The sequence below is a fragment of the Copadichromis virginalis genome, linkage group LG19 (genome assembly GCF_057382275.1).
Source record: "Copadichromis virginalis isolate Kocher_CV1m ecotype Utaka linkage group LG19, C_Virginalis_male_GT1.1, whole genome shotgun sequence".
In the NCBI taxonomy this organism is placed as follows: Eukaryota; Metazoa; Chordata; class Actinopteri; order Cichliformes; family Cichlidae; genus Copadichromis; species Copadichromis virginalis.
In genome coordinates this window covers 14,696,337-14,715,828 of record NC_140636.1, presented here as the reverse complement: position 1 = coordinate 14,715,828, position 19,492 = coordinate 14,696,337, and the positions used below count along the sequence as shown (strand labels likewise).

At 42.7% G+C, this 19,492-nt stretch overlaps 1 protein-coding gene across 5 annotated transcripts in view; it reads left to right on the top strand.

The window, feature by feature from the left end:
- LOC146685785 (palmitoyltransferase ZDHHC14-like) overlaps window positions 1-19,492 on the top strand; it is a 72,672-nt gene that overhangs the window by 30,465 nt on the left and 22,715 nt on the right. For all 5 annotated transcript variants that reach the window (XM_085441751.1, XM_085441753.1, XM_085441752.1 and 2 more), the window contains exons 4-7: window positions 6,041-6,193; window positions 11,963-12,100; window positions 15,779-15,827; window positions 17,796-17,898. In XM_085441751.1, coding sequence (XP_085297877.1) covers window positions 6,041-6,193; window positions 11,963-12,100; window positions 15,779-15,827; window positions 17,796-17,898 — 443 coding nt within the window. The remainder of the gene's footprint in view (window positions 1-6,040; window positions 6,194-11,962; window positions 12,101-15,778; window positions 15,828-17,795; window positions 17,899-19,492) is intronic.

Below are 19,492 nucleotides of genomic sequence, written 5' to 3'. Positions count from 1 at the left end.
GTGTAATTACTAAATTATTATGTGTGAGGCTGTTTTTAAAGGAGTTCCATTTTGAAAAATATCCACTCGGTTTTAACTGTCTGACATGACAGTTTGACTTGATGTGCAGAAGGTGAACTTCACAAAGTCCAGAGTAGCTGCACTGAAGAGTCTTTTTATAACTGACTGAAGTACAGAGACTGTGTGAAAATAAATCATCAAAGCTTCATAAAAGCAAAAATGTCAAACTTGGATATTACATACACAAAAAATCTTAACCGTTACTATTATCATTATTTAGCTTGATGAAGTCAAACCAGGATCACCACAGCGTGCTTGAATGTTCCAGAACTGCTTTTTGGTTAAATGGAAACAAAGCGCTGGTCCTGCCTCGGTGTGCGCGGTGACCACAACAATGGCAGCGGCCATCATACCAGCAGCTGTTTCATAATAAAATCAAGTGTTAGGCTGTAGTTAGACCAAATATTTAACACCAGCTGATACTGATCCTTTAGAAACTGATCACAGACTCTGTTCTGCACTGGATTGTTGTTTTTAACTCGTTTGCTATAAAACTCATAGCAAACAGATGCAAATGTTTTTAAAAAGAGCTTTGTGTTTTAATACTGCTGAGACAAGCCTGTTTTTGCTATTTGAACGGGTTATATCATTGTTTTATTTGCACCTTTGTATTTCTTAGTTCTGTGCTGCACCTGGTTTTAGTTTTAAATTTTGGCTTTCAGTTAAAGAGGTGTGTGTGTGTGTGTGTGTGTGTGTGTGTATGTTTTTTTTGTACCGGAGTTGTTTTCCAGCAGACCTTGTGCAGATTCCTCTTGCGTGTACACAACACGATGGCGATTAGATTCTCTTTATACCTCAGCAGGCAGCACCAAGCCCAGTTTGGCTGACATTGAATCCTCATTTAACTTTGAGTGTGAGGGTGTAAGTGGGCACACACTGTGTATGTGTGCATGCTTGTGTGTTGTGTTACATCACTTTCCAGTCTGCCTTATTATCTCGCTTCAAGCTCTTGGACCCGGCCTATCTCTCTGAGGGATCTCCCACTAGACACTGATGTAAGGCTAAGCTTCGGCTGCCCCGTCGGCCGAGTGTAAGAACGGCTTTGTTCAGCAGAAAAGCTGCTTTGAGTGTAGCGTGCACTGAATGTTGATGGGCTGCTTAAGGTGTGCATGCTGTCGATTTGCAGTAATAGTGGCGATTAAGGCCGGGCGGTGAGTAGATTGGCATCTGTGTGAAAACATGAAGAAGGATAAAACTTTATTTTATGGCACTTTTCAAAACTGTCACAGTAGCTGACAGTACTTTACAGAGCACAGGAAATCACATCAGGAAACCTGAGCAAGAAAATAATTAAAGAAAAAACTGTAACACTTGGAGTATTTCTTAGTGCCTGATGTTCCAGGTTCAGGGGTCAGAATAGATTTTGCCGGGGGTGTCGACTGCTGAGCTAGGTGCTGTGCCAGGTAGAGCAGAGCGATATGGCCAAAAATATTTATCACGATACATTTTTGAAAATTTGCGATAACAATATAATTGACACAAGACAAAATACTTTACTCCACAACTTTATTAGTGCAATAAACCTCTTTCAATATATTTTCACTTCAACAAGCAGCTGTATTATGTGCATTAAAGTAATATACAAATGTAACAGTGCAAATGCAAATTCCTTGCTGACAGTTTAACCAAAAGACATTTCCAGTGGAAACTGGCCGACATATCCTCAGCATAACAATGTATAATATCCACAACACTTAAAAAGAGCTTATACACACACAATACGGTAATATTACGGTATGTTGAAGCACAGCACGTATCACTCCGCCTACGATAGCCGTAATGCTCCGACAATCCATCAAGCGGTGCGGCTTCGTAGCTTAGCAAAGTCGGACTAAAACATTTTGACAGATTTTCGAGCGCCGTGTACATAAAACCATTTCGAGGTCAGTAAACACAACCAGAATTCATACATAAGGCACACGGGATTATAAGGGGCACTGTCGACTTTACAGAAAATCAAAGGATTGATTTTTAAGTGTGCCGTATTTTCTGAAAAGCACGGTAATAACGACGGCCCGCTAGCATGCTCTACCAAAAATAGTGCTTTGTTGTGTATCTGACGGACGAAAGCTAAACCAGTTCCACACCACTGAAGCTGCAGCATTTTTACAAACCAGTTCTGGTTCATCAGTTTCATTCAACGATCCGGTTTCGCCCTTGTCATTCTCCGTCGCCGCCATGCTTTTCCGCCATGTGTGTATGAAAACAAAGGCACTGCACATACGCGTTTTACCCATATTCTATCGTAGTGATGGGATTTCTGGCTCTTTTTAGAGAACCGGCTCTTTCGGCTCCGAACCGGCTCTTCAGGTTGTTTTGTTGCTCTAATTAATTTATTATTAACAATAATATACAATTATGCACAAAAGGAATTACTAATGTTAAAAAAAGTGGTTTTATTTATATATGTTTATATAAAAATATATGTGGTGGCCCCTAGAGACAAAGCACGTACAAACTCCAAAACACATTTCTAGTGTTAACTGAACTTCAAAACAGAGCTACCTACATCACTTAAATTACACAGTTGAAAGCATGTGTGTATTGTTTGTGTATTTATACACAAGCACTCATATATATTCAAATAATTTTTAAAAAAAAAGTTCATTTACCGGTTACTACCACACACCAAATCCGGTCGTTGGTACTTGCTGGCTTGTGTAGCCACTAGGTAACAAAAGCTCAACACTGCGCCCAGCATCCTGGAGCACTTCTGTTGTGTTTTTATGTGTTTTGGAGTTTTTGCGTGTTTTGGAGTTTTTGCGTGCTGCTTTGTCTGTAGGGGCCACTGTAAATATACTTTTATTTATGCACTCCACATAAAATGAAATAAATAAATCGTATAATGCAAAAACCAACTAGTCACAGTTCAACTTTTAACTATTTAAATTTTCAGCTTTTTCCTTTTAAAACAAATTAAAAATGAAATAACACAAAACGCTGCAAACCACAACACAATTAAATATAAATTATAATATGAAAACAAAAAGAACATGCATATTCTCTGTCATATGGACCTGCATGAATAAACTTTCTGAATCCTTTATCATCTGCAACTGAAAATAGTTGTGGATGATTACTATACCTTTCTAATGTGACGATGTTGTCTCTGGCTCTCTTTCTTTCTCCCTCCCTCCCGCTCTGTTCCTGTGCTACTGCGAGTGTAACTACCGCCCCTCCCCCCTCTGTTCAGCCCAAAGCACAAGGCTCGCGTGCGGAGTGAAGCGGGAAAAAAGTGCGAGAGAGAGAGAGAGAGAACCCCACGGCTTGCGATAAGGAGCCGGCTCTAAGAGCCATTTCGTTCGCGACCGACACATCACTATTCTATCGTGATTAGGGATGGTATCGTTTAGGTTTTATCCGATACCGGTGCCAAATCGGTACTTTTGAAACGGTGCCGGTGCTCAAACGGTGCTCAAACCGGTGCTTAAAGAATGGAGAACACAAAATTGGTCCAAAAACCTCTCATATTCAGCTTGTTTTTTGTAAAAAGATAACAATGTTAGCCTTTTCTGCAGCTATGGGGCATATATGGTATCACTCTTGGCTGGAAGCAGTGCTTAAACAATGGAAAAAACACAAACTTTGTCCAAAATCCTCTCATGTTTAGCTGTTTCCCTCTTTTTCTTTGGTCATTTTAGCCTTTTTGGCCAGGGTGAAGGGAGTATCTGCCATCAAACAAGAAGACAGCCGCATGTAGCTATGATGATGTTTGCTAGTTCACCTTACATGCATTAATGTAATAACGTGGTTAGCCTATTCAACGTAAATTACACACGAACAACATTAAGCTACTCACGCAGAGAAGAACGGCTGCTGCTGCCATCAAATACGGCGCATTTCTCGGCTTTTAAAAAAAAAAAAACCCGCTATGCGTCGCCAGGTGTTTCATCGGATTCGAGGTGTTACTTCCTTTGACAGTATCACAGTATCAGCTTAAAGCACTTGTTGCAGGCTGCTGAGTTTGCATATTTTGCTGTGAAGTACAGCCAGACTTTTGACCGCTTCGCCTTGGGCATTTTTAATCTGTAGCTCTGCATAAAAGAACGTACGTACCTGGCCCCGCCTACTATCCTCGGAAACGTAAAATGATTGGCTAGAAGTGTATCACAGCTCAGGAAAAAGAAGCACCGAAATGTGCGCTGCTTTTCGGTCTGGTTACTACCATTTATGTCAGAACCGGTGCCATCATGGCACCGGACACCAGTACCCATCCCTAATCGTGATATCTCATTTTCTTATCGTTGCCCAACATTATACCGGTGTTACTGTGAACAGTATGATATGGCCCAGCTCTAGCGGTAGGTGTGTGGTGGCAGCTAACATACTCTCCAACCTGGCTCTATGGTGAAGAGCAGGCGACTGACAATGTGAGCCACGCTAGCGCCCGATGACCAAGGTGTTAGCTTGCTCGAGTGGACCGTCAAGCTAGCTCTCAGGTTAGCAGTCAGGAGAGACGGGGTTTCTAAGAAGGAAGGAGGGTGGCCCCTCTGTGACACAAGCGTCACGACTGCCAGCCGATCCTGGTTGGAGCAATGATGTAGAAACTTCAGAGGATGACGCTGAGAGAGTGCTCCCCGTAGTGAGACACCGAAGTGAATGTTTGAAAGAGAACTCACAATATTCAGATTTAAAAATGTGTGCTTGACTTTCTGATTCTGCCTCTCTGCTGCTAAAAATTACTGTATGACGTGACACGAGTCTGTCAGTATGTGCCTTTCTCTTCTTTCCAGCGTTACAGAGATCAGAGAATGTGCTTGACAAAGATTTTACTCTGATGCTTCAGAAACACCCTCCGCTTATCATCGTTCTTTATTTGGCTTGATAGGAGCTAATTTAAATATAGATTTTACTGTGCAAAGAATACCTAAACGATGCAGCATTAACGCCGTGGAAGGTGAACAGAGCTCTGAGTTGTTCTCACCCTCATTTGTTTGAGTCGGCAGAGAAACGGGACGAGTGTGAGTATGAGACTGGGATGGCGCTCTGTAGGCAGCGACCACAATGAGACAAATTCAATAGAAGAGAACTTTGTGGCTGCATTTCCTCTGCTTGCCTTTAGAAATGTCAAACACCCACATAAGCCTGTCAGCCCGTACCCCCTGCGCACGCACGCACGCACGCACGCACGCACGCACGCACGCACGCACACACACACACCACTCTGTTGGCAATGCTACAGGCTTCTGTGTAAATGATCACAAAATTATCTTCCCACTCACACAATCTCCTGCTCTCAGCATGTGTAAGAGTGCTCAAAGCAAGCAGAGCAATAATGGGATCCAGTCTATACCTTTTCACGACCGCCATCGCGCTCATCTTTACCGTTTAGCCTGTCATCTCCGCTGTCTTCCGCCACCAGAAGCCATTCAGAGCAGCTTGGCAGCGGTTTTCTTTTTTCTTTTCATAATGGAATCTGAGCATTGTTGTATTAATTCCACTTAGTAGTGCCTGACCTGGGTGCAGTTTTACAGTCAGGTTCGTTAGTATTTGAACAGCGACACACGGTGTGTAGTTTTGCCTCTGTTAACCACACAGGATCAAGACGTGATTATAGTGCAGACTTTCAGCTTTGATTCAGCAAGTGTTGCTTTAACTGTTTAGGAATTACAACCATTTCCATCTATAGTTACTCATATTCAGGCACTCAAAAGCAAACTGGATCATTTTAAATGTAAAGACCAGGATTATCAATGGATTTATCAGTTCAGTAGTGGACAGGATCACCTTTCATAACATGCATCATGCACTAGATTTTCTGTCTAATATTGAGTTAAATTTTGGCACTTCAGTAGTAATCCTGTGACAAGTATTCTCCTTGTTTTTAATGTATTTGAATCTGGTGTCACCCTACCAGTGCAGTAGTGATAACACGCCCACAGCAATAACGCCACGTGCACGCTGCAGCGTATGTGGGAGCTTTGACATCAGGTGTCTTTTCTCTTTGATCTTTATGTCTCTCTCCTTTATTTTCCCCAAGATGTGGCTAATGGCGGTACCGGCTACAGGCCCCCTCCCAGGACTAAGGAGGTGGTCATCAACGGCCAGACAGTCAAACTGAAGTATTGCTTCACCTGCAAGATCTTCAGACCACCGCGTGCCTCCCATTGCAGCCTCTGTGACAACTGTGTGGGTGAGTGGCAGTTATGCTGTTTGCAGATTAGGAATTTGGGATTTGGAGTGTCGAGACCAAGCCTGGGGCATCTATTCGCTCTCTATCCACTTCCTGGGTTATATGTATTTTAATTAAAGGTCAGTGAGGTCAGAAACAAGCTTTTATTCATCCAAGAATCAGGAAAGTCTTATGTTAAAGCAGCCAAAACATAAAATCCAGGCATGGTCAATAAACAAATTCAGGATCACAAAATAAGCTCAAATAGAAAAATCAAATCGGGCTTCATTGGGTGAGGGCCTCCAGCTCGCACTGGAACGGTTCGCAGCAGAGTGTGAAGCAGCGGGAATGAGGATCAGCACCTCCAAATCTGAGGCCATGGTTCTTAGCCGGAAAAGGGTGGAGTGCCCACTCCGGGTCGGGGATGAGTTCTTGCCCCAAGTGGAGGAGTTCAAGTATCTCGGGGTCTTGTTCGCGAGTGATGGGAGAAGGGAGCCGGAGATCGACAGACGGATTGGGGCTGCAGCTGCAGTAATGCGGACGCTGCACCGGTCCGTCGTGGTGAAGAGGGAGCTGAGTGTAAAAGCGAAGCTCTCAATTTACCGGTTGATCTACGTCCCTACCCTCACCTATGGCCACGAGCTGTGGGTAGTGACCGAAAGAACGAGATCACGGATACAAGCGGCAGAAATGAGCTTCCTCCGAAGGGTGGCTGGCCTCTCCCTTAGAGATAGGGTGAGAAGTTCGGCCATCCGGGAGGGGCTCAGAGTAGAGCAGCTGCTGCTCCACATTGAAAGGAGCCAGCTGAGGTGGTTCGGGCATCTGACGAGGATGCCTCCTGGGCGCCTCCTGGGTGAGGTGTTCCAGGCATGTCCCACCGGGAGGAGGCCCCGGGGCAGACCCAGGACACGCTGGAGAGATTATATCTCTCGGCTGGCCTGGGAACGCCTTGGTATTCCCCCGGATAAGCTGGAGGAGGTGGCTGGGGAGAGGGAGGTCTGGGCCTCTTTGCTTAGGCTGCTGCCCGCGCGACCCGGCCTCGGATAAAGCGGATGAAGATGGATGGATGGAGAAAAATCAAATCTAAATACGTTTCAGTGAGAAGCTTAATAAGTAGGATCTATTGAAATAAAAATATTAAAACATAATAGCAGAACAGATCAGCAACATAGGCTGTATAAAAAGATGGAGAGAGCCAATAAGACCGGCATGCCCCCTGGTGGCTATTAGTAGAAATGTAGGTTTAAAGTGAGATGTGGAAGCTAGCTGTCTCTGGGCAGCAATGTGTGAAAAGGTCAAATCATCACTTTGTAAAAAATGTTATTACCCCAACAAAACTAGATCGGGTTTCATTAAAGTGTTTTTGGGAGTTTTACAACCTGCAGAGAAGAAATAATAGTTTACGAAGGTAAAGATGTTTCATTAAAGCCAAAGTGTTTCATCAGAGAGCTGTAAAACAGCTGTTCTGTGCTGTGTGCCTGTGTGGGATTGAAAGCAATAGGTCTTTGGTATATTCTTTTAAATTTAACTCAAGTCACTTCCAACTGCCTTTTGTCTCACGTCATTATAGACGATACTTAGAAGCAGTGGAAGTCCGGCTCTTCCTTTTTTGTTGTTGTTGTTTTAGTATTTTTGTCCCCAATCCTCATTATTTTTTCTCTCTGTATAGAAAACCAGGCTATTTTAGTTCCTGGTGAACTGAAGAGACACAGAAACATGGAAAAGGAGAGGCTTAACACGCGAGGATAAAAGCAAACTGTTCAGCTTCTGCTGTCCTCTGACTCAGACCAAACCTGTTTTTTCCAACAGGAAACTACATCCTGGAAATTGTTTGGTTCAAAATGATTTTACAATCAGTTTAGTTTTGCACCTGTACATATGAACATATATGAACCTGTATATATAAATGTTTAGCTAGTGATGCAGGCCTTCTGGGAATATACAGCAGACACTGTGTGGTTGGAGGTGTTTGGCATCCACAGAGTAGACGGGAATTAGAAACCAACCGTCTGAGATGGTTTTGCTGCTCTATAAAACCACATGCTGCGTCTCCTGAGAGAACCGAGGCACAGCAAGGTAATTATTAAAAGATGGAGACAGAGATGCAGAGACCTTTGTGTCTGTATCTGTCTCATCTGGGTTTTTGTGCGCCTCACTCTTCAGAGACAGCTCAGTCTTTGAATTGTCTGTTTCCTTGTCAGAAGAGGAACTGAAAACCTGGGAGACAAAGATGAGGAAGTAGTAAACACGGGAAAAAGATGTGGCGGTAAGCAGATGTGACAGATGCACGCTGACAGGAAGGAAGATTGGAAGCTGAGCGCAGATATAAAAGGGCAGGTATCCTGGCAAACAGAGGGGCACGTTTTAATGAATGTGTGCACTTTATATGCACGCAATCACATTGTGAAACGTAGCAGAAAAGGCCCCAAAACACACAGCGAAGTAAATGAGCGGAAAATGGAATCAAAAAGCTTTCCCCAAACCAAACATGGTCACAGAGCAGGGCGGCTCATAAAGATCCTTGGTTATGAATTCTAAACACGCCGTTTAGATTCCAGCTGTGAGTCACAGATGGAGGGAAGTGAAACGGGACAAAGAGTTGGGCTCCACGCTGCAGGTGGGTGTGGGTGATAAACTCGACTCTCCAGGCTGCTCTCTAAGCTCTCGGCCTCCACCCGACTAATGATGAAAAATGGTTTGGGAGCTGGATGACTGATAAGACTTTTTCTGGGACCTCTTCTCTCGACTGGCGTTTATTCTTAAACTGTAAATGGGGATTACTCTGGCAGTGTTTCCCTGCCTCTCGACTCTCTCGCTCCCCGCCGCTGCTGCTCTAAAAGCCAGGGGGATAACAAGCTCTTAAATAAGTAAGGAGCCAGAATGGATAGGCCCTCCCTGGTGCAAGCGGAGGATAGGAGGATGGCAGAGTCACTTCCTTTTAAGAGGGCTATCCCCTCGGGAGTCATAGAGGAAGCTTATAAAAGTGAAGCACACAGATGCCACCTCCTTTTCCCTGCAGTCGTATTCTGTTGTTTTCTGTACAGTGTGTACAGTGGGGTCTGTGATTGAGCTGTGAGTGGATGCTGTGGAAAGTGGACTTCAGGATCGTTTGCTGTGATTCATTTTTTTCTGATGCTTATTTTGTTAGATGAAGTTTTAATGACCCCATTAGGGAAATGACATTACTACGTAAGCAAAACAAACAAGAGGGCGATAGTTTTCGTTAGAGATGGCAAGATACCACTTTATAATGTCAGATACCGATATCATAAATTTGGATATCTGCCGATACCGATATAAATCCGATATAGTGTGTTTTATAATGAATAAAGCGGTTTTTAAAAAAATATCTTGCTGCATTTTGTATAAGTTGATACTCAAGTTTTAAAAAAACAAAAAAAACAAACAAGCAAAACTAAAGCTAGTCTATGCAAAAAATACACTGCACCCAAAATATTTCATAGTTCAGCAACACTGATCAATCTAATAAACCTGCTCCATCCTCCCTATTCTGGTATGTTAAAGAGTACTTAGTGGAAATATTAAATAACCTACCTAATGGGGTTGCCAACTCCCCAGCAAAAAAAAGAAAAGTAAACACCCCCCACCCTCCGCCTCGTGATGCTTAATTGACGTAATCAACTTTAATTTAATGCACGAAAAAACAAACAAACCCCATAATGCACAGAAATCAATAATTTTTCTACAATAATTAAATAGATTCAACATCTTTCTTCAACAGAACTGCAGACTGCACAGATGGCATCTTCCCAAAGGAAAAAGTACTATAGCTTACTAGGGTATATTAGACTTAACAGTTACTATATACAGTAATGGACTTCTATACATTTTACATCAGATTAAAACTTTGGGTGTAAGATTCAGATAATTATTTATTAAAAGCTCGACATTTTATCTGAGAATAAGAAAGAAAAGTATGTCTTTGTGCCCCCTTTTCCCTGTTAATGCCCTATCGGCCCCCCTGGCTAAACTTTGCTAGATCGGCCCCTGCACAGTTACCAGCCGTCAGCTACTTAGAAAAGATCCTGGTGTAGAAAGTAATATTAAATAAATTCTTACAACAGCTTATCAAAGTTAATAGTGCTGCTGTTGTTCAGCCGCTGGTTTCCTCTTTCTGGCGCGAAGTGGGCCAAAAACAAAGAAGAGAGACGGAGTCACGACAGAAAAGCCGATCAGCTGATCATTAAGCAGTTTCACGATTGAAGTAGCGGCAGGATAGGGAGGGAGAGGCAGTCGCTCCATATATCAGTTGTTAAGCTTAATGTGGGAATGCTTTACAAACATTCAGAGATGGACTTACACACTTGCTTTACTTCTCTCTGGGATCACTTTCTTGGAGATGAAATGATTTGGTAGCGAGGCTACAAATGCTCAACCAGACCGCTGACAGGTCTCGCACGCCACAGCCGCTCTATCACGTGAGCACACTGCTCCGACGTGCTAAGGTTATGAGCTGAGTTATGCCATGTCGCAAGTTTTGTGAGGTGCTTTTGTGATATTTAATGAATCGGATTAAATTTTTTTATTTTTCTCCGATATCCGATCCAGTAATTTAGGTCAGTATTGGACCGATGCGTAATATCGGCTCGGTCCATCTCTAGTTTTCGTTATAGGTTAATATCACTGCCGTCTCATCTTGTGTTAGCCGTAGTCTCCACCTGATCCATAAAGTGTAAAGGTAACGAGATGAAACGGGTCTATTTTACACTTCATCCTTTAATCGCTGCAGAATATTGTTTCGTGCGCTGGGATCTGCATTTCTGCAGATTCTTTGAATTTTTAAGTTCTAAATTTGATTTTCAAAGATGATAAAGAGAGTCAAGTCGTGTATCGAGGATGGATTTTAACTTTTGTTTTTATGTTATTTAGATCTGAAAACACTCTTGAAAAAGCAGTGTCGCGACCCTGTGGTATCCCTTGAGCCAAAGAGCCCACAATTACCATATAAAACATGTTTTTCCTTCTTCCACAATCATCGGTCACCTAACGGTAACGATCGGGGGCAGACTTTGTGATCGGCAGCTTTTACTGTTAGTGTTTACAGTGTTTGTCTAAAGGGAGGCACCGGTTTAACCAGGCGTTGATTCATGGAGACAAATCGAGGTCATGTCATCTCACTAAACCAATAATGGCTCTGATTAATTAGTTAAGGGGCTACCACTGTGCACAGCTAGTGTTCCACATTCAGACATGGGACTGTGGAGTGAGACTGATGAAGTAACAGCTCTAACAGCAATCAGTGACATGATTGGTGCCCTGGAGCTGCTTTCAGTTCGGCTGAATAAAATGTCACCGGCTGACTTTTAATGGTAAGGATTTCACAAGCAGCTGAAGGTTTCAAACTACATCAAGAATTACAGAGCAGTTTATCAAAAATTACCAGCAATTTTATTCAAGCAGTCGATTTCAAACATTCTTGGCTTTAACCTCGTCCCACTGTGGCAGGGAGAGTTTTACTCAGTCATGTAAGAAACACATCATTTCTCTATTAGCTCGTTATATAAATAGGAAGGTTGTCCTTTGTGAAAATGTTTTATATTATTATGCCAAGACCCAGAGGGACACTTCCCCTTTCCCCCAGTTTCCCACAGTTCAGGATTTGTGCTGTTTATCTGCACTGAAGTGACCTGGTTCTGTTTGTGAACATCTGTGCTTTATGAGAAACGTGATGTCTCAGCCAGTTTTACCGAAGCGTTGGAGGATCGCCACGTTAGGTGCGCTTGTCCTTGAAACCGGAATAAACTTGTTCGTCTCTCCCTCTCCACACAGAGCGCTTCGACCACCACTGTCCCTGGGTGGGGAACTGCGTGGGGAGGAGGAACTACCGCTTCTTCTACATGTTCATCCTCTCGCTCTCCTTCCTCACCATCTTCATCTTCGCCTTCGTCATCACGCACATCATTTTAAGTAAGTATCCACAAGGACGCGTGCTCTCAGGCGTAGTGCAGACCCACAGTCCTCCGGGCTGTTTCCAGTCAGCAGGTTGTAAGTGGGCGTCGTGAAAAGCTGCAGCTTTCTGGCTCTTTACCATATTTCCAGCTGGGAGCAGGCAGCGGGTTGTTGGGCTCCGTGTGTGTGTCTTCAGGTATTGCTCATGTTGTGGGGAGCGAGACATATCACAGAGCCTTTCTTATGGGGACACAAAACAGATTATTGTATCCTTTGCAGTTTTGGTCTTTTTCTTTGACCAAAATGTGGACGTTAAGTAGGATCGTAGATGTGTAGTCGAGCTTCTCATACAGCTAATCCTTACCAAATTATCGAAGTTTACTGTTTTCATCTCGTGTAATCAGGTGGATAAAATCATGTCTTAAAGACAGAAAATGAATACATATTAGCAGTACAACAATAACATTGTTGGTGAACCTCAAGGTTGAGCTGTAGGTCCTCTGATGTTTAGTTAATGACTGATGTGGACATACTGGAACTTTGCTCTCTTTTAAATAGGGCTGACACGATTAGTTGACTAGTCACGATTACGTCGACTATCAAAATCGTCAACGACTGATTTAATAGTCGACGTGTCGTTTGAAGCTTTGTAAGATCCCAAAAGATGCAGGAATAAGTAGTAGGATTTAAGAGTGTAATAACGGACTGAAACAGAAGATGGCAGCACTGCATTTACAAGGATGCCAGCTGCCGTTAAACCCCGAAGAAGAAGAAGCTGTCCCAGAATTAGAGCTGGGCGATAGAACGATAACAATATGTATTGCGAAATAACTTTTTCTCGATAGAAAAATTAAACTATTGCGATAGGCCTCACTGCTCTTGTCCTCTTAAAAAAAAAAAAAAAAAAAAAAAAGGAACAGCCAATCCAAATTAAGTAGTGCACAATCACAGCTGCAGCGTCACGTCACGTGACTTCTTACGTACAGCACAAGCGCCAAGCCGCACATGTGTATTTGTTTTGGAAAGCAGCCAGTCGCCGTGCCGCCCGGTAATGGAGGAAATGAGTGTGCCGACTAGAGAAAAATCAACTGAGAGCGTGACCGAAGGTTACCGAAGATAAAACAGATGATGGTTCCAATGCCGGAGAGATTGTCGAACGGAAGAGCCATAGAAGTTCCGTAGTGTGAAGGTATTTCGGCTATTTCAAGTCAAACAGAGTAGCGCACACTGTAAATTGTGTCGAAAGCAAGCCTGGAAATACAATAAAGCGGTGCATGCTCAATCTCTGACTGGAAGCACTAATTCGTCATTCGGCTTTTGTCAGATTAAAGTAACTGATAAAACTGTTTGAAAAGCTCAGCTATACAACAAGGAGAGATTGAGAATTTCCTTTTAGTTCTCAGTTTATTTGATATTGACAAAAGTTAGTCAATTTTGTCTGTTCTTCTGTAAAACAAACTAAGATTTATTTTTATAATTAATAATTTCTAAGTGGAATTGACAATTTATTAGTCTTTTGTTTGTTCTATTTTGAAACTTAAACGCTTTAGCGGCTGCCTTTTGTGTAGTTTGCAATATTTGCCTTTATTTATCTGAAAAAGTCTCATTTTTTTAAGTACATCTCCCCTGTTGAACTTATTATGGGAAATAAATATTTCAATCAAAATAAGCTGCTGATTATTTCACATTTTACTTGTGAGCAACGGCACATTTAAATCTTACAAATATAGTTATTTGGCTTATATCGTGATAGATATCGTTATCGCCTGAAATGAAAAAAACATATCGTGATATGAAAAAATCTCATATCGCCCAGCTCTACCCAGAATTCATAGTGCGGCCCAGCTCTGCTCAGTTTCCAACAATGGCAGCAGCTAGTTAGTTTTAATATTACTCTTTCTGGGTCACAAAATAAACGTTTAACATATTTTCAGGTGAGAATGTAACTGTGTAAACCTCAAATACCTGCTCAGGTTATCAAGACACCACATATTTTCAAAAGCGCTCCGACGTTTTCGGAGACGTCTGTTACCCACTAGCTCGATAGCTAGCCGGGGTCAAGGCTCACTAGAGCCCGTGAGAACACCGGACTCCTGGCAAATCGTTTTCAAACCCACCGCTGTCTTTCGCTACTCAGGTTAAACATGATATACAAATCATTTAGATAACTTAAAAATGTTATTGTTTGGCTTTTTTTTCAGTATTTTATTTGTTCCTGAGTAAATCTGTTTGGCTGAGATTAAAGTTATAGTTTTTACACAGCTGAATAAACAGCTGATTATCAGAAGTGTGAGATGCTGGAGAATATAGGTGTCCTGTTATATTTTAGAAAGCAAGGAGTTTATTAAACTTCACCGAAACAATCTGCAAATTTCATTAAAGTTTAATAAACTATCATCTTGTCTTTATTTTTAGTTAGCACATACCTTAAACACTTAAAGCTGTAAGCTAATGATAGTTATATAAGAGCAGATGCTGCTGGTGCAATAAGCTGTTCGTTTTACGTCCAATGGATGATGATCTGATTAGTCGACTAATCGCAAAAATAATCGGTGACTGGTCAACTGTCAAAATAATCGTTTGTGGCAGCCCTACTTTTAAAACACAAGTTAGAAAAGTTGTGTCAAATTTTGTTGAGCAAATTTTAGACATTAGTAACATTGTAACTAGCGAGGCCTAAAAAGTTGCACATCAACATTGTGTCTCACCAGTTTGGACAACATTACAATCAACAGACTGAATCTGTAAGCAACAGATTCATATCAGTGTAAAATTATATCTGCATGTGTTTCTTAATTTGGGAGAATAGTTGTGTTTGAGTTTTCATATCGTGGCATCCACCTGCTCTAGATGAGTTTGTTAAAGCGAATCACAACATGCCCACATCTACCAGACAGGACTGTAAAATAGATTTGAGAAAAATACTGAACCCACACAGCTGACGACATATCTCTGACATCTTTCTCCCAGACTGTCAAACAATAGAGGAAAATTAAATCTGTCTTAATGTGAAACAGCATCCTGTAAGTCACTGTTTCTACAGATCATCTGTGGTTTAGTGATCGTGTCTTTGTGGTATTCGTATGATTCTGACCTCACCAGCCTTCAGGGACTGCAGCAAATTTACAAGATGGACCTACGTGCTCATGTTAACGTGCAATCTCCCTTTTATTTAAAAGGCTACATGCAGTTAGCTTAAGGTTGAGTTACAGTTAGACGAAGTTTGGACTAATGTCCTCTGAAGCCATGGATACATGACTGCGAGTGCTGGGAACAGCAGCGTGGGTCAGGATTAGCTTGTAGGGATGATTAAAAATGTTCCTGGCTCAGAGTGGGTATACAGGTGGCTGCAGTCCTTCATAGATACTGATTGTAACCTTTAATCCACTTTGTAAGTCTGAATGAATGAAGAACACAGTAGGTAGAGATGCTCCCTATAACCACTTATTGGGGGCCAGCTCCTTCATCTGGCTCTGTGCCGCTTCTCTACACACTTGGAAGCTAAATTGGAAAGCCAATTAAAGCGGCACACTCGGCTGAGCTCAGTTCTTCTTGTCAACTCTTAACCTTTACTCAGGACAGTGTTTGCAGCAGGTAATGGCGTAGTGCTCAGTATCTCATACAAGTCCCACATTCTGCAAACAGCAAACACGAGCTGCGTGCTGCTCTAACAGAAACTGTTTTTCCCTTTCACAGGCTCTCATCAAAACGGCTTCCTCAGCGCGCTCAAAAACAGTCCTGCCAGATATCCTTTCACTGTTCCACGTCGGTGTCGACTTAAACCTGGATATTTCTTTAAGCAGTCACGTTAATCACACATGTATCGTTGCTGTCCTTCATCTCATCAGCGTTGTTAAAAATGGCAACATCTGCCTGAGTGATGCTGGAGAACTGCTGATTATTGTCGTGGGGGTTATTGTAATTCATCATCAGACTAGAAAAACCTTCATGTGATCTTAAACACTAACTGGGACTAGAGAACATGAGACATCATATTTATCCCAAATTAGCTTCTCTGCATTGGCTGAATTTAGTTGAATAATCAGGCCCCGTCATATCTTTAGGACCTCAGTAACTCGTAGCTGTTATCCTAACAGAGCGTGTTGCTCTCGCTCTGCAGGCCTACTTGTTGTTCCTAGAGTATTTAAAAGTAGAATGGGAGGCAGAGCCTTCAGTTTTCAGGCCCCTCTTCTGTGGACCCAGCTTCCAGTTTGGATTCAGGAAGCAGACACTATCTCTACTTTTAAGATTCAAACTCTGTTTTAAAGCTTATGGATCAGGTGACTCCGTTGGTTGTCTTTCTGAGGCTCAGGTTGCTCTGGGACTTCCCAGGATGCCGAGCGCTGCTCTGGTTGTTGGATCTGTTCTATATAAAATTCCTTGAGGTGAACGCTGTGGTGAACTGGCTCTGTATAAACCTGAATTTCGGCCAGCGTTCTCACAAACATTTATATTCCCAATGATTACTCTGATGTTACACATGCAGATTATTCCATAGGTCAGATTTATCTGCATGCCTTCCATCGCTCTGCTATTTTCTCCAGCTGTGTCTCTTGCATGACTTACATGCATCTGATTAGTCTTGTACTGCGGGGCTTACGCGGCACGCAGGACAGCGAAATTTTTATGGCTCTGACTCGTCTCTGCGTCGCTCTTCAGCTGTGTCATGTGACTCAGACGGTGTGTGTGGGTGTTGTTACAATTATTGTGTTTATTGTAGCCACGTCTGGACTGTTGTAAGTCAGATAAAGTTGAGCAAAGAGGTTCATCGCAGCCTTTTAGCTGTGAACTGTTCACATGATGATTTGGAGTTAATGTGGCCTCTACTGCAGAAGGTTAGGTGGAGGCAGCAGAGCCTCGCTTTTATTCGCTTTTAATCATGAAGCAGCTCGTGACTATTTTGGCAGCCCTTTAATGCATTTTCTTCTGCTTTAAGCATTTTGATGTCTTCTCTCACTTAAATACGGCGTGGGGTCGTGCGAGGTCAGGACTGATAAGCCCGTTTAGAGGTAGAAATGAAGAGCGGCTCTAAATGATCCCAGTGCTCGGTGTACAACACAAATCCGGTTCAGAGCACGGGCTGCCACACCGCCGCTCTCTCGCTGCCCTTCTCTCTGTGCCTGAGTGCGATAACTTTCTGAGGCAGAGAAATGTGCCAAGCCACGCTGATAAAGTCTGCTGTCCTACAGGGCTTTAATAAAGCTGAATTGCAGTCGATACTATCGCAGCAGGCCTTTGTGCTCGAAGAATGATGACATGTTTTGTCCTTGCTGAGGAGGAAGAGATTGGAGGAGAGAGAAGAAGAGCGTGAGGGCATTATGTAAAGTTTCTGAGAGGATGCAGTATGATGCTAACCTACTGAGCATTTTCCAGCAGCCCTTCAGGCACTTAGTTATGGTGTCTGGGTATTTGTATGTGTCATCCTTGGAGGTAGTGCACATTAAGAGTCAGCGGTGTTTGTTTGTGTAGAGGATTCATCTCGAACAGTGCGTGTATGTGGAGTAGAGAAAATGAGCAGTACGAGCCAAACGAACTGGTAACTGGGAAGTACTGGCGAGAGGAGGGCGGTCCTCAGGCTGTGGGTCAGTGTGCTCGCTGCTACGGCAGCACCTCGGTGTTCGGGCTGGCTCCGTGGGTTGTATGAGCTTTCATATTATCATCTGTCACTGCATGAACACCACAGCAGAGTTATTCCTTGACTTCTTTGTGTCACTGTGCTGGAAGTGGTGGTGTGTTTCTTCTCTGTGTGGTCCATCGTGGGCCTCTCAGGCTTCCATACCTACCTGATCAGCTCCAACCAGACCACCAATGAAGACGTGAGTATGGACACAAAGTGCATTACACCACACGCTGCAGAAACGAGGCAGAATGTTCACATGTGTCGTGTGCTAACAGACTCCATTTAAAGGGGCAGGAACGCCATAAAATGTTATTTTAAATTGAAACGGCACTAAAACCATTTGATCTTTTTATTGGTTCATTCACTCATTTTCAATTCGGTGCCAGCAACTGGAAAGTAGCGGGCACACGACACGAGAAAAGTTGTGTGATACTAAAGCGTCACACCTGCTGCAGCGTCGAACTGCTCGTTAGTTTTAATATTAACGTGATTAGACTCAGTGGGGGAGGGGCTCCCCACAGGAAGCCCGAGGCAGCGGATCAGAGCTTTACTGGCCCGAGAGAAGAAAACGAGCCCATTTTTGTAATAGTACAACAACACAGCGTCTTTATTCATCGTCATATTCTACATCTGCCAAATCATTTCAATCGAAAGATTTTAAGTATATTTAGCGGAGGGCTCGCAGGGTTAGGCTTGATTTTAATTTATGCGTGAAAGACTTTTTCTTCATGTTGAAGCTGACTGAGCAGCTGCTTTGAATTTTAGCCCAGGATGGTAACAGAGGCTCCGTCTCCATGTTAAAGTACACATGTGATCGCCTTTTCACTGTGGAGAAACAGAAGCCAAGTCTTTGAAAAGTTGTTATTCACAGAGAACACTTTTCTATTTGTTGTCACAAATGTGAGGGGAAACGCTCGTTCTCACATCCTGCAGCACACGCGGTGCCTTCCTGCAGTTTCCTCAACACTAAGCAACGTTTCTTTATTTCATTTTCCTGAAACGGTTTCTTCATTTTTAAATTCTGATAGAAATGATCAAAAATATTGATGAGTTGTTTAAGCCGGTTTGCTTCACAAGTAACATAAGGCCAGTAGCTGGCCCTGAGCCATCGGGTCACTGAGTACACTGACCTCTGGACCAAATATTTATGGGTAACAAAATTGGACCATTTGGGAAAGAGGAGAGCGAACAGTTCAGGAGCCGACACCGTGAGTGTGCGTTGGTGCAGCTTGAATCAAACGTGTAATGGCCTCATTAATGCTGAAGTGTGGGTGTGGCTTATTTCACATTCTGCAAAAAAACTACATAAACACGTCCGCGTCCCAACTTTTTTCAGAAGCATATTCCCAGCATACAATTCAAAATTAACTTCTAAAATTCCAGCTCATCACATGTAGTTGTTATTTTTTACTGTTTCAATGATTTTCAGGTTTTAATCTGAAAGATGGCGCCGGTGCACTTGGCTTGCCGTCCATCTCGCCGCTTTTTACCCTCCCTTTTTCCCTTACCTTCCCTTATGGACCTCGGCACTGTGTTTTTTATCTTTATTTTTCTAGTCTTATGTTTATCTAGTGGTTGTGGACTGATTACATATGACAGGCAAATACTTTTAAATATTCGTTCTTTAAAGTTCTCAGTGACGTTGGTTCCTTGCTAGCCTGAAAATCTGGGAACTACAAACACGCTGATGTGTGCATTTTAATCCTTTTAAAAGAAGCGTTTTTAATGGAGTTTCTGATTATTTGCTCATCTGTATGGTGTGTGTTCATTAGCTGCACAGAAGCATGGAC